This window comes from Pristis pectinata, chromosome 7, assembly GCF_009764475.1.
Source record: "Pristis pectinata isolate sPriPec2 chromosome 7, sPriPec2.1.pri, whole genome shotgun sequence".
Taxonomy (NCBI): domain Eukaryota; kingdom Metazoa; phylum Chordata; class Chondrichthyes; order Rhinopristiformes; family Pristidae; genus Pristis; species Pristis pectinata.
In genome coordinates this window covers 11,237,359-11,258,753 of record NC_067411.1, presented here as the reverse complement: position 1 = coordinate 11,258,753, position 21,395 = coordinate 11,237,359, and the positions used below count along the sequence as shown (strand labels likewise).

Here is a 21,395-nt window from a genome sequence, read left to right as displayed (position 1 = left end):
AAAACAATCTGGTTACTTGGTCTTTGTCACATTACTAGTTGCCCTACTGCAGGCATTCCAGGCACTAGAAAAACACCACCAAGGTTGCCTTTGCAAGATCATCCAAATTCCCTCGAAGGACAAGTGAATCAATGTCAATGTGCTCTCCCAGGCCTGTGTTACTCTAAGCCGGTTGTGTTGGATAGGCCACATCGCAGAGTCACAGGGGGATACAGCAGGGAAACAGACCCTTCAGCCCCCCGAGTCCGCACCGAACATGAAGCAAACCATTTTTACGCTAATACCACCCTAACTCATTTTATTCTCTGTACATTCCCACATACTACTTCCAGATTCTGCCACTCATCTACACACTGGGGGAAATTTACAGAGGCCAATTAACCTACCAACCGCACATTATTAGAATGTGGGAGGTGTGATGATATTGAGTGTACCATCCAAGACCTCTAAACTTGTCAAGACATTAAGTTCTATGTGGCATAAGTATCTACGAGTACCCTCACTATAGGGAGATTATACTGTATTAACCTGCACTTCAAGGACTAGTTTACTTCACTACCTTAATCTCTATGGAAGGGTCTAGCTGTCAATAATCATTATTTCGAACGGTGGGTCCCCCTCCCAACCAAGGAGAAGATACTTCCAACTAACGAAGCAGTTTAAACACAGTTTATTTTATTTTGTGAGACACGTTTAATTCTAATAAGTAATTCTTAACAACAAACTTGTAACTTACAAAGGATTTCCAAGCACAAGTACAATTCTTACAAGCTAAAAAGTCATACCAACAAGTTGCAGAAGAACAAGTCATCCGTTGCAAAAACCAAAGGCTGAGGAATGAATTCTAGATCTGTAACCCCCTTCTCTCTGTCATTTTCCTCCTACCCTGGCTGCCTTCTAACATTTGTACTGTTTTTTCACTTAGTTGAAATCATTGGCATGCAATGTTTTTTCAATCACATTTTCAGGCCAGGTAACTGGAGGGTTTAATTAAGTAAATGTGGACCCCATTGTTCTCTTGTTTATGTTAAGAGGCTGAGCAGGGAATATTGGTTAGAAGTTTAACTTAGCAAACAACAAACATCTGGAGCTTTGGACAATTTCTGCTGTTTTCACAAAAGGGATTTTAGCTGAATGAGCAACCACTTCTTGACCATGCTGCTGTGCTAAAATGCTGAGGTTAGCAATAAGACTTTTTGAGGCCTGGAAAGTGAATATCCATTACAGAGGAAAGTGGAGCATCCAGAGGAAATCTATGTCAGCACAGGGAGAAAAGATGAAAAACACGATGATGCTGGAGGAACTCAGCAGGCCAGGAAGCATCCGTGGAGAAAAGCAGGCTGTCAACGTTTCAGGTCAGGACCCTTCTTCAGGACTCACAGAACATGCAGACTCCCCACAGACAGCACCGGAGGTCAGGATCGAACCTAGCTCGCTGGAGCTGTGAGGCAGCAGCTCTATCAGCTGTACCACTGTGTCGTCCCAACACCATCAATTGCAGGCCTAACACCAGACTCCCGAAATACACTCTATTGTGAGTTCGGTTACGGGACGAGATCTCCAGACAGAGGAAAAGATTCGAGGATGTGCTTGAAGCCTCAAAAGTGCAACATTTCCCACTGACTTCTGGGAATCTCCGGCCCATGACCACTCAAAGTGAGAAGGAGCATTCAGGATGTTGTGGAGAACCTCAAGACCATGCATTGAGACACACAGAGGAAGCAGCACACTGCCCTACAAACTACCCAACCACCTGCCCCATCACCCACCTCCAGCCTCACTTGTGGAAGAGTTCCCACATTACCCTAATTATCCACCTCAGAACCACAAAGATGGAGTGGGGGGGTCACTCTCAATCCCAAGAGATTTCCCTAGAAGAAGCTAGTTGTAGGAGCTCAACCCGAAACATCGACTGTCCATTTCCCTCTATAGGTGCTGCCTGACCCGCTGAGTTCCTCCAGCGCTTTGTGTGTTGCTCCAGATCCTGGCATCTGCAGCCTCTTGCATTTCTCATTGTAGGAGCTGTTTATGGACAAATTTGCTGCTGTGGAGACACAAGAGACTGCAGATGCTGGAATCTGGAACAACAAGCAATCTGCTGGAGGAATTCAGTGATTCAAACAGCATCTATGGAGGGAAATATACAGTTGACATTTCGGGTCAACATCGTTCACCTGGACTGAAAGAGTAGAATTAAAATTGGAATTGGTTTATTATTGTCATGTGTACTGAGGTACAGTGAAAAACTTGTCCTGCATACCATTCATACAGATCATTGAGGTAGTACAAGGCAAAACAATACAGAATGCAGAATAAATTGTTACATTTACAGAGAAAGTGCAGTGCAGGTAGACAATAAGGTGCAAGGTCACAACGAGGTAGATTGTGAGGTCAAGAGTCCATCTTATCGTACTAGGGGACTGTTCAATAGTCGTATAACAGTGGGGTAGAAGCTGTCCTTGAGCCTAGTGATACATGCTTTCAGACTTTTGTATCTCCTGCCCGATGGGAGAGAGGAGAAGAGAGAATGTCCCAGGTGGGAGGGGTCTTTGATTACGAAGTGTAGACAGAGTCCATGGAGGGGAGGCTGGTTTCCGTGATGTGCTGAACTGTGTCCACAGCTCTCTGCAGTTTCTTTCTGTCACAAGGGGAGAGAGCCAGTATAAGGAGGCGAGGGAAGGGGTGGAGCCAAAGCTGACAAGTGATAGGTGGATCCAGGTGAGGAGGGGTGATAGGCAGATGGAGGAGGGAAGAGCGGATATAGCGACAGAGTCTGGGAGGTGAGAGGTGGAGGCAACAAAGGGCTGGAGATGGTGGAATCTGATAGGGAAGGAAGGTGGAGCATGGAATCAAGTAAGGGAGGTGGGGTTGGCGGATCGGAACAGTGGGGGAGTGGACCCAGTGGGAGGAGTGTGTGTGTGGTGGGCAGATGGAGTGGGGGAAAGAAACAGGTTGAGGGGAGTGGAGGGGAGGCTATAGCGGGTGGGTAAATCAGGAGGCGTTCAAGTTCCTGGATGGCAACATCTTGGAGGATCCATCTCGGGCCCAACACATTGATGCAATCACAAAGAAGGCACGCCAGCGGCTCTACTTCATTAGGAGATTTGGCATGTCACCAAAGGCTCTGGCAAATTTCTACAGATGTAGGGTGGAGAACATTCTGAGTGGCTGCATCACCATCTGGTGTGGAGGCTCCAATATGCTGGATTGAAAGATGCTGCAGAGGGTTGTAGACTCAGCCAGCTCCAGCACAAGCACAATCCTCCCCGCCATCGAGGACCTCTTCAAGAGACGGTGCCTCAAGAAGGCAGCATCCATCATTAAGGGCCCTCACCATCTGGGACATGCCCTCTTCATATTACTACCATCGGGGAGAAGGGACAGGAGCCTGAAGACCCACACTCAACGTTTCAGGAACGGCTTCTTCCCCTCCGCCATCAGATTTCTGAACGGCCCGTGAACACTACCTCATTATTCCTCTTTTACACTATTTATGTTTGTAACTTATAATAATGTCTTTACGTCTTGCACTGTACTGCTGCCACAAAACAACAAATTTCACGACATATATCAGTAATAATAACCTGATTCTGATTCGGAGAAAGGGACGGAGGGGGAGCAGTTTACCTGAAACTGGAGAATTCAGTTTTGTTGTGTTTTCCAAGCTACAGTGACTAGACTTCAAAATTACTCCACTGGCTTCCAAATCTGAAAATAAAATTGATTGGAAAGGCTTTGCTTGACCTCAGTCTATAGTGCCTGTGCTGCCTGGGTCATGTTCTGTGAGCTTATTCTGCATCTTGCACCGCCAGGAGGCAGCACATCTCTCCAACCCCTCCCCCATTAATAAAAACACAACTCAGCTTTTCCGATGTCTTGCTGAGTTTTCTTTAAGACCCCTTTTCTTCGGAAGATGTCAAATGCTGTATGCCAAACTTTTTTTCGACGGTCTCCGTGCAGTTGGTTTGCGTACAGTCAGCGCTGCTGAACTAGTGCAGTGAAAATGTCCGCACACAAAGCTGGTGTTCCAATTATTAGTTGAACCCAGTGAAAATTGGTTTCTCTTTGGGCTCCATTCTCTCGCTTGTTCAGCCATGAATGGTACCAATTTCCAGCTACTGCCAGAATCTTTTGTTTTTAACATCTGCACCGTAAAGCCTTGAAAATCCAATTCTCCAGTTTTGCTTCGGGGATACAGTTCAAACCCAGCTAGAAGCAGGAATCAGTGGTCATACACACTGGGGAGAAACTTGCAGAGAGGAGATGTCGGAAATTTTAAACCGAAAACACGTGGGCAGTAGGAAACTTCCCCTTTTTCGTTAAAATTGCATTTTTGTTTTTTTTTCCGTTGCAATACAGAAATGTACAATCATAAGAATGCAGGAAGGACATTCGGCCCGCAGGTGGGGTTTGTACTGGCTCTCTGCTTCCTCCTGAAACTATCGTCACTCCCTTGAAAATATTTTTTTTGGTAATTTTGTTTAGATAAAAGTTATCGGTGGAGGAACAAAGCCCAGCTTTCAACTGGATGGATTTTAATGCTGCTTTTAAAACTTAAGCACAACCATGCTTTAAGCAGAAAATACTACATGGCAGCAAGTGGGCTATTCGCAGGGGAGTGGGGTGAGTTTTATATTAGTCCTACTGGTTTTCTTCCCAAAGTGAAGTAATTCTGTCTCTCTGCACACGTATTGCCCCCTCTGAATCCTGACTGTTGAAATGAACTGGTTATTCTAATCCCTGGATAGCTTGGAAGGGGAGGGGGAGTGAGAGACTGGCTGCGAGACTGGGCTACAAAGCACAAAGCCCCGTTTGTAGCTGTGTCTTCGTAAACCAAGCCACAGCGAGAGGTTATAACAGCGAGTTCATAACTAGACGACTCAGCTACCGACTCGCATCCCTTCAGAAAGGTAAGAGACCTCTAAACCACATATTATTTTACTACTTATAAATAAATATTCAATATACTGAATTCAGTTTTGGAGGGGGTGGGAGGAAATACCATTTGCAACAATACATGTTGGCAGCTGAATTCAGATCAATATTACTCCGCTAATTTTCTATATATCTAATTAAGGACTTCTAAATGTTAAAAAAGCAATGATATTAATTATTTTCATTTAGAAGGAGATTGCTGTTAGGGATTTACTGTGTTTCTTTAAAGAAATCTAATATCTGAGTGGCCTTTAAATGTGTTTTTTCTTTTAAATTTTCCACAATTTAACTAAAAAATATTTAAAATACCTAATATTTTATATTTCTATAAATGTGGATTTCTAGGTGAATCGGTTACTAACCCGGGCTGATTTGGATTGACTATCGATTAACCCACAGATCCACTTGGGTGCCAAGACAATTCATCTTTAAAGGGTCTGCTTTGAGTTAGTAATATATAATTCAAAGACATTTTAATACATGCGCAGATAAAACCTTGTATCTGAATCAATAGTGGGAGTTTAATTCATTAATAATGTTAACATTAAAAAATCAATTTTTAATAATTTCTTAGGAAAACAGAAAAGGGAGAGCAAAATGAGCATATCTTTGCATTCAGACTGCTCATTGCATTTCTTTGTGTCTACGGATATACGTGTCGATGAATACTTTGTCTCGCTCTGCAGGCTGTGTGAAGAATGAAGAGATTCATTGTTCTAATGATCCTGAGCTTCTTGCTTGCTACCCAAGCCATGCCTTCTAATCGTATGTCGTGCTACAAAAAGATGCTAAGAGGTCGAAGCTGCCATAATATCCCCCAAGGGACTGATCACTTGCGACCCATTGACCAGGGTCTGGTGGATCACTTCTGGGATGGAGATAGCTGCGAGGTCGTCTGCTACTGCAGCTTTCGAGAGTTGCTCTGCTGCCCCAAGTAAGTCAGTTAGCTCAGCGCCTGCTGTGCCTTACCCTGTGGAATAGTGCACTGAACTGTGTGTGCAAACAGCTTCAGGAGCCACTGAAACCAAGCACTTGTTCCATGTAATTTCATCAATGATATACACCAAAAACTAGAGAACAATAAAGACAATGGATATTTATCAGATCACGGTATAGGCAGTGGCTTCTCTGGAGCCTTGCACCCAGGAATCTTGTATACATTGGATCATCTTTGTAAAAAGATAGAATTTGCATTTCAAGTCAAGTTTATTGTCATGTGCACATGTATGGTGAGGTACAGGTACAATGAAAAACTTACTTTATTTCTTTATTAGTCACATGTACATCGAAACACACAGTGAAATGTATCCTGGGGGCAGCCCGCAAGTGTTGCCGTGCTTCCGGCGCAACATAGCATGCCCACAACTTCCTAACCCGTACGTCTTTGGAATGCGGGAGGAAACCAGAGCACCCGGAGGAAAGCCACGCAGACATGAGGAGAATGTACAAACTCCTTACAGACAGCGGCAGGAATTGAACCCAGGTCGCTGGCGCTGTAATAGCGTTACGCTAACCACTACACTACTGTGTCTGCCCTACAATACTGTGCCTGCCCTCTACTCTACCATGTCTGCCCTTGCAGCACCATCACAGGAAAGTAGGTACAGACAATACAGAATATAAATTATACATGAATTATATTTATCTAGTGCCTTTCATGACCTTTCCTTTTTACAGTCAATGACATACTTCTGAGGCTTAGTCAGTTTTTCAAAATGACAGTCCATTTCCACATGCTAAATCTAATCCCATTATTGGGGTCAAAGGTTGGATGAAAATATATATTAAAAAAACTGCAGATGCTTGAAACGTAAAATAAAAACAGAAAATCCTGGAAACACTCGGCAGGTCAGGCAGCACCTGTGGAGAGAGAAGCAGAGTCACTGTTTTAAGTACAAGACCTTTTGTTAGGATTAGGGTTATGGTTATGATAAACTCCCACAAATAGCATTGTGATAATGATGAGGTAATCTGATTATAGCGGTGTTCGCTGAAGGATAAATGTTAGCTAGCCTGCCAGGAAGAATCTCAAGCTCTTCCTCAAAACAGCCCCAGGAGACCTTTTACAAGCACCAGAGAAGGCAGCCCAGGCTCCAGCTTTATTTAGCAAATAATTCCCATTGTAGGTAAAGGTGAGAGGAAAGCAGTGGAGATCCATGCAGACCTGGAAGAGGGGTGGGGATAAGGGGAGGGGGTGCATGGTGGTGGCTAGTCAATTTACTTATATTATCATGGAATGATGCAGAAAATAAGTAATAATTGGTCATAATAATGACTGTCACATGCCATGAAAGATGCAGTGAAAAGATTTTATTTGCATGTTATCCAGACAGATCATTCCATTACATAGGTACTTCGAGGTAGTGCAAAATGTTAAATAAACAGAATGAAGAATATGGTGTTTCTGTTACAGAGAAAGTGCACTGCAGAAAAAGGTTAATGCCTCACAGGCCTTTATATCTAAAGGGCTGGAGTAGATGCTGCAATGTGACTATATAAAGTCTTCAGGTTGACCAAACCCGGACAACGGTCAGCAGTTCTGAACACCATGTTAGGAAGAAATGAAATGTAGATTTACTGGAATAACACCAGAATACCAAGGGTTAAATTTTGAGGAATGATTACAGAAGCCACAAGGTATTTCCTGTAGTTTAGGTTCAGGGTGGATTTGTTTGAAGTTTCCAAGATATTAAAGTAAAGTGGTAGTTTCCATTGGTTTGGTCATCAAGGACTCAGTAATAAAGTTGGGAAAGATTTCCACATGCAAAGGATAATAGAAATGTCAAACTCCATTCCATGAAGATGGATATCAATTGTTCATTTTAACCATGAGGTTGATAGATTTGTGTTGAGGAAAGTTATTAAGGGTGGGTATCTGGTGTTGGGTTACAGCCATGAGCTCATTGAATAATGAAACAGGCTAAAGGGGTAAATGGTTTCCCGCTGTTCCTATGTTAATGGTTCTTGCTGTATACCAGAGTTGCTTTGCTTATCCATATAAAGACACAGGCTTGGATTCTGCAATCAATGGGAAAAGAACAGCAGTCATCTTTAATTACACTTGCGACTGGCCAAGGACTTTTTGTTGGCTTTTGAGTGGCAATCTGTGGTTCCTAGGCAATGTTTTCAGTGAGGACCCATCTTCAGTGATCCTCACCAATTAGAATGAAGAATCCTCCCCACAACAATTAGTCTTAACCAGAAATTATTGCAAAGAATATTTAATCCATTGTAAAATAATGTACAGAAATAAAGGGAAAAGGAATAAAGAAATATAGAAAAGAGACAAAGAGGAAGTAAATAAATAGCTTTTATTTTTTTTAAATGAATTACAGATCATGCTGGTAAAAATTCACTTATGTTTTGAACAAATCAGAGAATCATTGCAGCACTGGAAGAGGCTGTTCTGCCCATCATCTGTACTAGTTGTGCTCCATCCCATCACTTCCATTCCCTGTCCTTTCCCCATAACTCGCCGAATTATTGTCTCTCAAGTGTTCTATGTTCTAAGTGCCTATCCGATGCACCTTGAAAAGCACTGATTGATTCTGTTTCCACCAGCCCTACAGACAGCGAGTTCTAGATTACAGCTATTCTCCTCGCATTCCCACTCTCTCTTACTCCCTGTCACTGTGTACTTTAGTTCCCTGGTGCTTGAACCATCTGTTAGTGGAACTGCTTCCCTCTATTCACTCGGTATAAACCTGCCATTTGTGCCCCTCTTACCAAAGGTTCACAAGCTGTCATCTATTTCTCACACCAGAGGAGGAGGCCAATAGGCCAGTTGAGTCTGGTTGTTGGCTCTCGTTGTAACACATTCCTTCACACATGCCCATTGACTGCATCGTCCTGCACTTGGTGCAATTTACAGTAGCGATTAACCCACCAACCTGCGTGTCTTTGGGATGTGGGAGGAGACAGGAGCATCCGGGGGAAAGCTGCATGGTCAAAGGGAGAACATGCAAACACCATACAGACAGTAGTGGGGGTTAGAATCAAATCCAGGTCGCTGGCAGTGTAAGACAACAGTACTACCTGCTGCACCATTGTACTGCCCAGTACAGTTCTGGTTCACCTTGAGTGTTTTGTGGGTAAATGCTACAGCCTCAGCCCTCACATTTTTTTAATTTCAAAAATAAACTTTATTCATAATAAAAAATATATATACAAAGGAAGAAACAGTGCAAAAGCAAAACCTTAGCATTCATGGTTGTTACATTCAGGAGTGTAAACTTTAAAGAGAAAAAAACAACAAACAAACATAGCACCATTGTGACTCATGTGGCTCCCTGAGGTGATGCCCCTTTCATTGTTAAAGGGAATTCCCCACCAAGCTCAGCCCCTCCATGTGCGGTAGTGAAGGAGCCCAGACTGTGGTCCTTCCCCACAGAGCTGTGCATTGGCTGCACTGAGCTTCAGTGCGTCCCTCAGCATGTACTTCTGCATCCTGGATTGTGCCAGTCAGCAGCATTCCCTTATAGACATCTCGCTGTGCTGGAAGACCAACAGGTTTCGGACAGTCCAAAGGGCGTCCTTCACTGAGTTGATGACCTTCCAGCAGCGCTTGATGTCTGTCTTGGTATGTGTCCCAGGGAACAGCCTGAAGATCAGACAGTCCTCTGTCACACATGGATTTCAATACATTAATTGCTGAGGTAGTGGTGGGGCAGAGATTGTGCTTGGGAAATTCAGATATCACCACCTAGCTTTTACTTCTAGGTTATATTTACTGGTTTAGATTCCTTACATTGGGATGAAGATTTGTATTTGACTTTGGTCGAGGATACTTGCAGATTCCTGCAGAGAGATTGCTGAACACTTTGACAAGATTTTGCATAGAGAATAATAGCGATCAAAGAATTTCACAGCCATCAATATACTTATTCTCTGATCACTAGTTGTTTATGAGTCCTTCATTTCATCTATCCCTTCAATGATTTGTTCTCAAACTCTTTCTCCAGACCTCTAACTTCACCTCTGAGCCCATTTTTAAAGCACATCACCCCACATCACCTTGCCTTCTGCTCATTTACATGTCATTACTTATCCTCTTCCATCTCCTCTGACAAAGTGCCTTGAGACATTTTCAACATTAGACATGCTGCATGCATGCATACTATTGCAAGTAAGGCATTTTATGACATTTTTGAGAGACAGCGACAAATTTAATAATATATTTTAAATTGCCAGATCATTACAGGTAAAATATTATTAATGATAGTGTCAGCAATAAGACCAGTTAAGACCGTTCCTTTAAGTTGAGTTAGAAGAATGTGAAAACTTTTTAAAGAGTGGGTAGCAGCTGCTGAACAGTGGCAGGTTCATAAAAACCCTCTAGTTAAGGTACAACTGCCACGTATTCTGTATAACAATACAGAGAAATCACAATGCAACACAAGCCTGGGAAGCCAAATGAACCACACAAGAAATAGTTCCTCTCCATTGACTGGAGGCAGTCAAAATCAATCCATGAAATCATTCTATCCTTGCTAACACTGCACTGCTTTTGAAGGAGGTGATTTCTATCCTGAGCAAAAAAAGGATTCAGCTTTCACCTGAAGTAAACAATATATCAGAGTTCACCGTGGGAGTTAGCAGCCTGTCCCTTAAGGTCTGGGAATGGTGCTTAGCAAAGAATACTCAGGTAGTCTGACTGTGACTTGCTACCACCCGCTTCTATAGTTTCTAAGATGACTGATTTCCGTGGGAACTGCAAACTCTTCCACAGGACGAGTTGCCTGATGGGGTGGGCAGGTAGATATTTTTGTGAGGTACTGCCCTCCTCCCACCATTTATGCAGAGCTTCCGTGTGCTCCTGATGCACGGACAAGAGGTTCTTAGTACCATCGAGAATGCTCCTCCACTCAGTAGTCATAGGCCAGAGATTCCCGTGTCGGTGGAGTTGTTGCACATTTTTCGAGGAGGTTTTGTGCATTTCCTTGGATCTTTTTCTTTGATCTCCTGGTAATCTCCTCATGACAGAGCTCAGAGTGCCTGTTTCAGGAGAGCAGTGTCAGGTGCGAATGATCCGGCCTGCGCAGTAGCACTTACTGAGTGTAACTAAAGCCTTGCTTCTGGTGACGTTGGCCTGGGAGGGGTTGATCCACTTATCCTTCGAGTGAATCGTGGAGCCCCAGAGAGTGTTGTAGAACAGAAAGACCTACAGGCACAGGTACATGGTTCCCTGAAAGTGGAGACCCAGGTAGACAGGGTGGTGAAGGAGGAATTTGGTACACTTTCCTTCATTGAGTACAGGAGTTGGGATGTTATATTACAACTGTACAAATTGTTGATGAGACCACACTTGGAGTACTGTGTGTTGTTCTGGTCATGGTAAGGATGTCATTAAGCTGGAAAGGGTGCAGAAAAAATTCATGGGCATGGCTGAAGGGCTTAAGTTATATGGATAAGCTGGGACTTTTTTTCCCTGGAGCATAAGGGGCTGAAGGGTGACCTTAAAGAGGTTTATAAAATCATGATGTGCATAGATAAGGTGAATGCCCACAGTCATTTTTCCCAGGGTAAGGAGTCTAAAACTAGAGGGCATAGGTTTAAGGTGAAGGGGGAAAGATTTAAAAGGGACCTGAGGGGCAACTTTTTCACACGGAGGGTGGTGAGTATATGGAACGAGCTGCCAGAGGAAGTTGTAGAGGCGCGTACAATTACGATGTTTAAAGATATTTGGACAGGTACATAGATAGGAAAGGTTTAGAGGAATATGGGCTAAGTGCAGGCAAATGGGACTAGCTCCAGTAGATGACGTGGTCGGCATGGACGAGTTGGGCCAAAGGGCCTGTTTCCATGCTGCATAGCTCTGACTATGGATCTGAAGGAATTTGTGGGGGACTGATTGCTGGTATTTATCCAGTGGCTTAAGCGCCTGCTATAGATATTCCAGGTCTCAAAAGCATACAGGAGGGCAGGGATCACTGTGAGTTTTGTGCCAGGTCTGAGATCTTGACCCACAAACAGCCTTCTCACCGACTGAGGACGGGCTGTGCAGGCAGTGGTATATTTCATCACAGATGTGGTTCCCAAGATATGAGAAGTGGTCCACATCTTGAGTTGCCTTAGTGACAGAAAGGCTGAGCATTTGATGAAAGAACGTTGGGCTCTACGTGACTGCATAATCCAAACTATGATGACAAACCACTGTTTAGTTATACCCAAGAGAGAATGGTGTCGTAGAGCTTGTGCAGAGATTTATAATTGTTCCCCTAGTCACTGAATATCATCTTGCTGCCTCACTGTCAAACCTTGTTAGAAGTTCAGATGAAGACCTTGGGGTATTTTAACACAGGAGTAATGCTGTATAAATGCAAGTTGTTGGACAAAACGTCCACATGACTTTTAATGGTTTCCCTCTTATTGGAACACAGAGATGTGTTACTGTCTAAGCTTGAACCGGGTACATGCTCACATCCAGGACACTGTGTTCGTTCATTGCTTTGCAAGCTTTTGTGGTTTCCTGTGAGTAATGTTTTGTCTGTACTGTTTTGCTTCCATGATGGATGGCTTTGCTTGGACAATCTTTAAGAAAACCAGTGAGAAATGTAATTAATGAAAGAAAGTCTTTTAAATGAAAACAAAATACGGTTCTGGCTACAGATTACAGTTTGTCAGCCAATAAAATGGAGAAAAATGAGTCTGTTTTTTTGTGATGGTAAGTATACAGAAAGAAAAGCATTTCCATTCAATTATGTTTTTACTTTATTTTAAAGGGGTATGTGGTTGAAATTAAGTTCAGGCTGCATTATTAATGGATCTAATTTAGTTCACATCACAGAAATTCATAGTTTGGTTGAATGTTCTCCCTTGTACACCCATCTTCTGGTGTGATTACTTTTGGCATTGTCATTGAATGGCTTATATGGGATGACACGGAAGATGCACCACAGAAACAGACCATTCAGCCCAAACCATCCATGCCAACGTTTGTGCTGAATTGAGCCTTCTCCCATCTTTCTTCATCTATATCTATCAGTGTGACACTTGATTCCTTTGTTGCTCCAGACCTCTTAAATACATCCATCCCATCAACCACTTCCGCATTCTCACCACTGTTTTGGTTCACATTTTAAATTTAAATTAGAAGTTGCTTCTAATTTCCTTATTGAATGTTGCTATTGCACTCCTTCCTGCTGTCTTAATTTTCAACTGAACTGTAAAAAATGAAGAATAGATTCACAAAGAAAACTTAGATCCTCACTACAAACTTCATGTCACACCATTGGACATATAGCAATAATGGGGGGGGGGGGGGGGGGGGGGGTCATTATACCCATTGAGCCAATCCAGATTCTTTGGAAAACATACCATCCTTCCTCCCAGCTCATTACCAAATGTTTTCTTTCTGTTATTTACATTTAACCAGTTATAAATTACTAAGTGGCACTGAATTAAATCAAATGAGCATTCTTAAATCAATCTGATGCCTTTTGTATATTCATCATGTTGCATTGCATTTACTTTTTTCACTCATGGGATGTTGGCAGCATTTAATCCCATCCAAAATTCCCTCGAGAAAGCACTGTGGACATGTCGTGTTAAAGTACAACAGCCTTTTGTAAAGAAGTTGCTTCCTCAGTTCTGTTGGGCAAGTTTAGCAGCTTGGTAAAACTGAATAGATCATGAAACCATATCAGGGGGCCTTTAAGAGTCAACCACATTGTGGGTCACATATTAGCCAGATCAGGTAAGAACAGCAAATTATTCTCTCTAAGATACAACAGTGAACCAGACTGGTTTTTACTTCAGTCTCTTAGTCACCATGGTTGACACCAGCTTTTCAATTCCAGATTATTTATTTAATGTAAATATCTAATTGCTCTGCTGGTATTTGAACTTTTATTTCCAATTGTTAGGGCAGGTTTCCAGATCAGCGGTACACTAACTTAAATTCTACAATACTATTTGTTGTTCTACTGAGGGCAGCTGTTGGTTTCACGGTGGCATTGACTCAAAAATGTAGCTAGTTCAACAGATTCCATTCTATCAACTCTCATGGTGTAAAAGGTAATTGGTTTATTATTGTCACACGTACTGCAATAGAGTGAAAAGTTTTTGTTTACGTGCTATCCAGACAGATCATTTAGGTAGTACAAAATTGGTTGTTGGTTTATTATTGTCACATGTACCAAGATGTAATGAAAAACTTTGTTTTGCATGGCATCCATACAGATCATTTCAAAACATACGTACATCGAGGTAGTAAAAAGGGAAGAGCGGTAACAGAAAGCAGAAAATAGTATTACGGTTACAGAGAAAGTGCCGGTAGACAAACAAGGTGCAAGGGCCATGATGAGGTAGATTGGGAGATCAGGAGTTCATCTTTATTGTGCAAGAGGTCTGTCAAAGAGTCTCATAAAAGTGGGATAGAAGCTATCCATGAGCCTGGTGGAGTGAGCTTTCAAGCTTTTGTATCTTCTACCTGATGGAAGTGGGGAGGAGAGAGAATAACTGGGGTGGGAGGGATCTTTGATTTACATGGGTTGCTTTTCCAAGGCAGTGGGAAGTGTAGACAGAGTCAAGGGGGAAGGACAGTTTTTGTGATAGACTGGGCTGTGCTCACAACTCTGCAATTTCAAAGGAAATTTGCAGAGGAAAACCAATAACAGAATGCAGAATATAGTGTTAAGAAAAACAACATTGGCATGATAACTAGAAACAGTAGCACAAATGAATCTTTTCCTGGTCTCAAGATGTAACAATTAGTGTGTCAAAGGGATCAGTGCTGGGACCTCAACTTTTCATAATTTGTACAAAGGACTTGGCTGAAGGCATGGTTGCTAAATCTGTTGATGACACAAAGATAGGAAAGTTGTGAAAAAGAACATCATAAGGCTACATGGAGGAAAAGAGAGGTAAAATGATTGGGGGAAAATTCTGGAATATAATTTAGGAAAATATGAAGTTGTTCATTTTGATAAGAAAAATTTAAAAAAACATCTAAATGGTGTGGTATTGCAGACTTTTGATACGGAGGGATTCTCATGGTTATACTTTCATTTTCTTCAACTCCATCCTCAATCCCCTCTCACCCACCTACATTAGAGAGAATTTACAGTAACTTTCTCCTACCAACAAGCATGTCTTTGGGATATGGAGGAAACCAGACCTCCTTGGGGAAACCCACGTGGTTACAGGGAGAATGTACAAGCACCACAGATCAGTATTGAACCTAGGTCACTAGAACTATGAGGCACTGTGCACACTGGTATTCACAATAGGCTAGGACGTGAATGCTGCAAGTAATTAAAGCTAACAATATTGTTGTCATTTGCAACAGGACTGAATACAAAAGAAAGGAGCTTGTACTTCAGTTATACAAGGCATTGGTGAGACCACAGCTGAAGTACTGTGTACAGTATTGGGCTCCTCATTTAAAGAAGGATGTTGACATGTAGGAAGCAGTTCACAGGTTTACTAAACTGAGCCGATTACCTTATGAGAAAGAAAAACAAAGGACTACAGATGCTGGAATCTAGATGTGGATTACTTAAAGTGGGAGAATTCAAATGTTCATGCTGTTAGGCTGCAAGATTCCAAGACTGAAAATGAGGTGCTGTTCCTCCAGTTTGTGCTTGGAATTGTCATGGCAGTGGAGGAGGCTTATGAGGAAAGGTTGGATGAGCTAGGTTTGTATCTGCTGGAGTGTAAGACAGGGAGAGGTATCTTTTCTCTTAACTATCTAGTATAAGATGTATAACTTATATTCTGTGTGTTGTCTGTACCTGCGTGCCTGTGATGCTGCTGCAAGCAAGTTTTTCATTGCACCATACTTGTGCACATGACAATAAACTTGACTTGACTTCATTGAAACATACAAGATCCTGAAGGGTCTTAACAGGGTGCATGCAGAGAAAACATTTTTGTATGTGGGAGAATTCAGAACCAAGATTCCAGTTTAAAAGAAAGTAAGGGGGTACCTATTTGAGAGAGAAATGAAGCCAAAATTTTTTATCCTGTGACTTTCCTTCCAAAAGTATAGTAGAAGCAGAATCCAAACATTTGTAAGCTACATGTAGACAGATAGATACAGTGAGCAAAGGGATGAAAAGTTACTGTGGGTAGTCAGGAAAGCAAGTTTGATCCTAACATATTCCAATATAGGAAGTTACTTGCAAATCACATGAATGTGCACCAGCAGGGTACAGGTTTACTAGAAAATCCAGCCTGAGTACATTTCCTTACAAGTTATACTTCACCACTTTTTATTATTTTCTGACCATAAATAATTTCTCCTCCAATACCTGTTAGATCATGCACCTCATATAGTTTTGAGAAGAACCTGAAGTAAGATGGTCTTGGTACAAAAGTAATACAGACTTATGACCTGTATTTGAACACACCAAAATAATTTGGGGTGCCCCATATAGTGACCCCCCCCTCCCCCCCCACCGATTGGTGGAGCCACATGTTAATGCCTTGGAGCAGGTCACAGGACTTAAACCTAGTCCTGCAACCTGCCAGTGTTCACTGGCCCCCTTCGTTGAACAGGGCCACACATTGATTGACAGATTAGCACCACTCTACTACTTACTGCCAGACACGTCAGTCAAAGTTTTAACACAATCTTTGAAGGAACTGCCAACTTTAAGTGAGTGTGCCAACCTTGTTGTGTTTCAGGGACATTTTCTTTGGACCAAAGATTTCCTTTGTGATTCCTTGCAACTCCCAAAAAAAGGAAATTTAACAGCAGAGGGGAAATAGTTTACCACCTGGAGTCAGATGGAGAATAAAGTGCTTTCATGTATATATAATTTTTTCTTAAACATTTGTAAAAATGTAACCAATGCCATACAATATAAAGGATGCTACTTTCCATGACTTTCTACATCTGTTGATTAACAAAATAATACAATGTAAATGAAAATATACACATTTGCATCATCTTTCTTTCAGTTAACCTGAATCCAGTCTTTGTCTACCCTTTTAAAGACCAAAATATTTTACATGCTTGCTTTATAGAAGTACAATTTTTCCACTGAAAACACATGTTTTTAAAAAGACTTTATCCAAATGAATTACACAGAACCATAGAAATTTACAGCACAGAAGATGTTCACATGGCCAATCATGTCCACACAGGCAACAAATGTACATAGGCTATTCCCAGCTCTTAGACCATATGGTACAGTTTTGCAAGTACTCAACCAGATACCGTTCCAAAGAAAATTATATTGGTGGGGTTTTGGCCTCTCCAAACTTTACAGTCAGCAAGTTCCAGATGGCTCATCATTCTAAAAGGTGAAAAATTTCTTTCTTCTACTTCCCTCAAACTCTTCTGCCAATTGCTGCAAATCGATATTCCCAAGCTAATGATCTCTCTGCTCATGAGAGTAAATCTTTCTGCAACCTAGCTAGGCTTCAGATATATTTATTCACCAGTATTACTTTTGTTCTAATGTTGCACACACTACCATTAGCATCAAGTAATTATTTGAATGCTAAACCTAAGTGATCTATATAAGTTCTGAATTTAAATGTTTTAAATGCAGCCTTCAGGCATAAACCTAGGAAACCATTTATCCATCAAAGGTTTTAATGTTCTTACAATATAATAAGTTTTTTGTATTGTAGTTGTTTTATGATTAAATAAAATTACTGAATGAATTCCAATTACTCTGTTTAATTTATTGCACAAGCATCCCAACTCCAGTTAGTTCCTACACAGTTCATATCAGGGGCATGAATAAAAACACTGACTACAGCTCCCACAACTCTGCAGTGGATTAAGAACTATGTTGAATGTGGAGACAGGACAAAATATAACCAAAGCCTTTCAGAAATAGAGCACATGCTTTAAGTTGGTTTACCATTGTCACACGTACTGGAGGTACAGTTGAAAAACTGACTTGCATACAGTCCATACAGATCAATTCATTACAACAGTGCATTGAGGTAGGTCAAGGGAAAACAATAAGAGCACGGAATAAAGTGTTACAGTACAGAGAAAGCGCCAGTGCAGTAGACAATAAGGTGCTAAGGTCACAATGAGGTAACTCGTGAGGGTCAAGAGTCTATTTTATTGTATTAGGGAAACCATTCAATAGTCATAACAGCGGGATAGAAACAGTCCTTGAGCCTGGTGGAAATACTCAACACGTCAGGCAGCACCCAAGAAAGGGAAACACGATTAAAATCATAGGTTAACATCAGAACTGAGGGAGCTTAGAGATGAAACAGGCAGAGATAAGTGGGGGAAAGAGCAATGTGCAGGTCTGTGACAAAGCAAAGGATAGGAGAGATCCAATTACATTAGTGGTAGGTGTTGATTAGGAGAGCGTGCTGAGAGCGAGTGAATAACAAAGAGTTAACCCTTGGGGAGGTGTAAATAGAAAGGGCTGTATTCAATCTGAACTCACCAGGAGAGGGAAAAAGCTATAGATGCTCCCAACACAAAGCTGAAATGGCTGATTATCTAGCATTGTTACTACTGGAATAAAGTCTTGCTGTGTTTGGAGGCAACACAAATCAAAGAGAGAAAAAAAAAACTCACGACAGACACAAAGCCTGTTGGAAGTTATTATAGAAGTGGAGAAGTACACTTCTTTGCTCCTTTGTCTCCACATTCACCTAATTTTTGTTCCAGCTTTATCCTTTATAGCACTCATCTCCAAGCCAAAGATTGAGGATTCAAGTCTTGCTCCAGAGATTTATAGTTATAGAGTCATGCAGCACAGAAACACACCCTTTAGCCCAACTGGTCCATGCCTTACCAAGACTACCTATCTAAACAGTTACCCATGTTTGGCCCATATCCTTCGAAGCCTTTCCAATCCATGTTCCTGTCCAAGTCTCTTAAGAGTTGCCCCTCAGGTTCTTATTAAATCTCTCCCCTCTCACCTTAAAGCTTTGGCCTTAAAGCTTTCCCTCAACCCCTGGGAAAAAGACCAAGTACATTCACCCCATCTATGCCCCTCATGATTGTTACACACCTTATAAAGCTCAGTGAATGAAGTCCCAGCCTGCTCAGCTTCTCTCCGTAACTCAGTCCCCAGAGTTCCAGCAGCACCCTCGTAAATCTCCTTTGCACTCTTTCCAGCTTAATGGCATCTTTCCTATAGCAGGATAACCAAAACTGAACTAAATATTCTAAATATGGCCTCACCAACATCATGTACAACTGCAACATAATATCCCAACTTCTATACTCAATGCACTGACTGATGAAGGCCAGCGTGTGACACTACTTTCAGGGAACCACGTACTTGTACTCCTAGGTCCCTCTGTTCTACAACACTCCCCAGGGCCCTACTGTTCACTGTGAAAGTCCTATACTCATTTGCTTTCCCAAAGTGCAACACCTCACACTTATCTGAATTAAACTCCATTTGTTATTCCTCAGCCCACTTTCCCAGCTGATAAGGATCCCACTGTAATTTCTGATAACCATCTTCACTGACAATAACACCATCTATCTTAGTGTCATCTGCAAACATACTATGTCTTGTACGTTCTCATCCAAATCGTTAATATAGATGACAAATAGCAATAAGGAACCTGGGGCCGGGGAACACCACAAGTCACAGGCCTCCAGTACAAAAAACAACCTTCCACCATCGTCCTCTGCTTCCTACCATCAAGTCAATTCTGTATCCAATTAACTAGCTCTTCCTGGATCCCATTCGATCTAACTTTCCAATGGCAGCCTACCAAGTAAAACCTTGTCAAAGGCCTTATTGAAGTCCATGCAAACTACGTCTACCACCCTGCCCTTATCAACCTTCTTGGTTATTTCTTCAAACCAAAAATTTATGAGACGTGATCTCTTATGCACAAAGCTATGCTATCCCTAATCAACCTGTCTTTCCAAATGCGTGTACATCTTATCCTGCAGAATCCCCTAAGATAACTTACCTACCACAGATGTTAGGCTTGCTGGTCTATAGTTCCCAGGTTTTTCTTTGCAGCCCTTCTTAAATAAAGGCTCAACATTAGCCACCCTCGTCTTCCAGCACTTCACCGGTCGCTCAAGATGATGCAAATATCTCAGCCAGGGCTCCCACAATTTCTTTCCTAGCTTCCCATAGAGCTCTTGGATATACTTGATCAGACAAAACCCAGGTGACGCTCCCGTGCTGCAGAGAGACAGCTACATTGTTGGAAATACCATTCTTTGGGTGAGATATTAATCCTTGGGCCCTGTCCAATCTATCAGATGGCTGTTAAAGACCCCACAGCACTATTTTGACTAATTCAGGACAGAGGGCTGGGATACTTTGTCGGGGTGCTGAAAAGCAAAAAAAAACTGAAATGTGAAATAAAAACAGAAGCCTGGGGATACTCAGCATATCAGGCGGCATCTGTGGAGAGAGAAACGAGAGTAAATGTTTCAGGGTCGGTCACCCTTCATTAGAACAGTAGTGATGGCGTCACCTGCCTCACTCCTAGCTCCTGCACCCTTGTCTAGGGAATGATTCCTGGTGTCCTGGCCAAAAACATCCCTCAATAGCACTCAAATTATCTGTTCATTATATTAGTTTTTTGGTTGCTTCCTGCATTGCAATAGTGACCACACTTTAATACTAATTCACTGACTATAAAAACTAACTTGCGGCTTCCCAAGACCTTAAAAGATGCAATAGCAAATATAATTAGGAAGTGAAATCATGGTGCTCTCTCAGAGAAAAAAATATAAATCGGAAGCAGTTGTGCAAGACGGTATTGTGTGGAGTTTTGGTCACCCTGTTACAGGAAAGTCATCATTAACCTGGAGAGTGCAAAGAAAATTTATGAGAATGTTGCCAGGACTCAAGAGCCTGAGTTATAGGGAGAGGTTGGGCAGGGTAGAACTTTATTCCTTGGAGCATAGGAGACTGAGGGGTGTCCTTATAGAGGTGTATAAAATCATGTGGGGTACAGACAAGGTGAATGCAGTCTTTTTCCCCCCCCGAGAAAGGGAATCAAACACTGGAGAGCATAGGTTTAAGGTGAGAGGACAAAGATCTAAAAAGGGACCTCAGGGGCAATCCCTTCATGTAGAGGGTGGTGAGTAAATGGAATGAGCTGCCAGAGGAAGTGGTTGAGGCAGGTATCATAACATTTAAAAGCCACTTGAACAGGTACATGGATAGGAATGGTTTAGAGGAATATAGGCCAAACACTGGCAAATAGGACTAGATTAGATGGGCATTTTGGTTGGCATGGACAAGTAGGGCCGAAGGGCCTGTTTTGCTCTAGGACTCCAAATTGATTGCCCTACATTCTAACTCACTGGACCAAATTGAACTGGATGCAGCTTGTTGCCCACACTCAGGTGGTCCAGGTGCAGAGGTATTGGTTAATTATTGTCACTTGTAATGAGGTACAATGAAAGACTTACCTTGCATACCGTTTGTACAGATCAATTCATTACACAGTGCAGATCAATTCATTACACAGTGCATCGAGGTAGTACAGGGTAAAGACAATAACAGAATACAGAGTAAAATGTCACAGCTACAGGAAAGTGCATT

The 21,395-nt window shown here is 42.0% G+C and overlaps 1 protein-coding gene across 1 annotated transcript; it reads left to right on the top strand.

Moving 5' to 3' along the window:
* The first annotated feature begins 4,062 nt into the window (after positions 1 to 4,062).
* LOC127572699 (scrapie-responsive protein 1-like) lies at positions 4,063 to 17,468 on the top strand. The gene is made up of 3 exons (XM_052020219.1): positions 4,063 to 4,910; positions 5,622 to 5,869; positions 16,564 to 17,468. Exons 2-3 carry the CDS (start codon positions 5,634 to 5,636, stop codon positions 16,628 to 16,630), a joined length of 303 nt encoding a protein of 100 aa, XP_051876179.1. The 5' UTR covers positions 4,063 to 4,910; positions 5,622 to 5,633; the 3' UTR covers positions 16,631 to 17,468.
* The last annotated feature ends 3,927 nt before the right edge of the window (positions 17,469 to 21,395 follow it).

What these genes read in the sequence shown, in the direction of transcription:
- LOC127572699 (XM_052020219.1), top strand. Translation starts at nt 5,634, where the DNA reads ATGAAGAGATTCATTGTTCTAATGATCCTGAGCTTCTTGCTTGCTACC. An exon ending in GAGTTGCTCTGCTGCCCCAA is followed by an intron (nt 5,870 to 16,563) that starts GTAAGTCAGTTA and finishes GTTGTGTTTCAG; the next exon opens with GGACATTTTCTTTGGACCAA.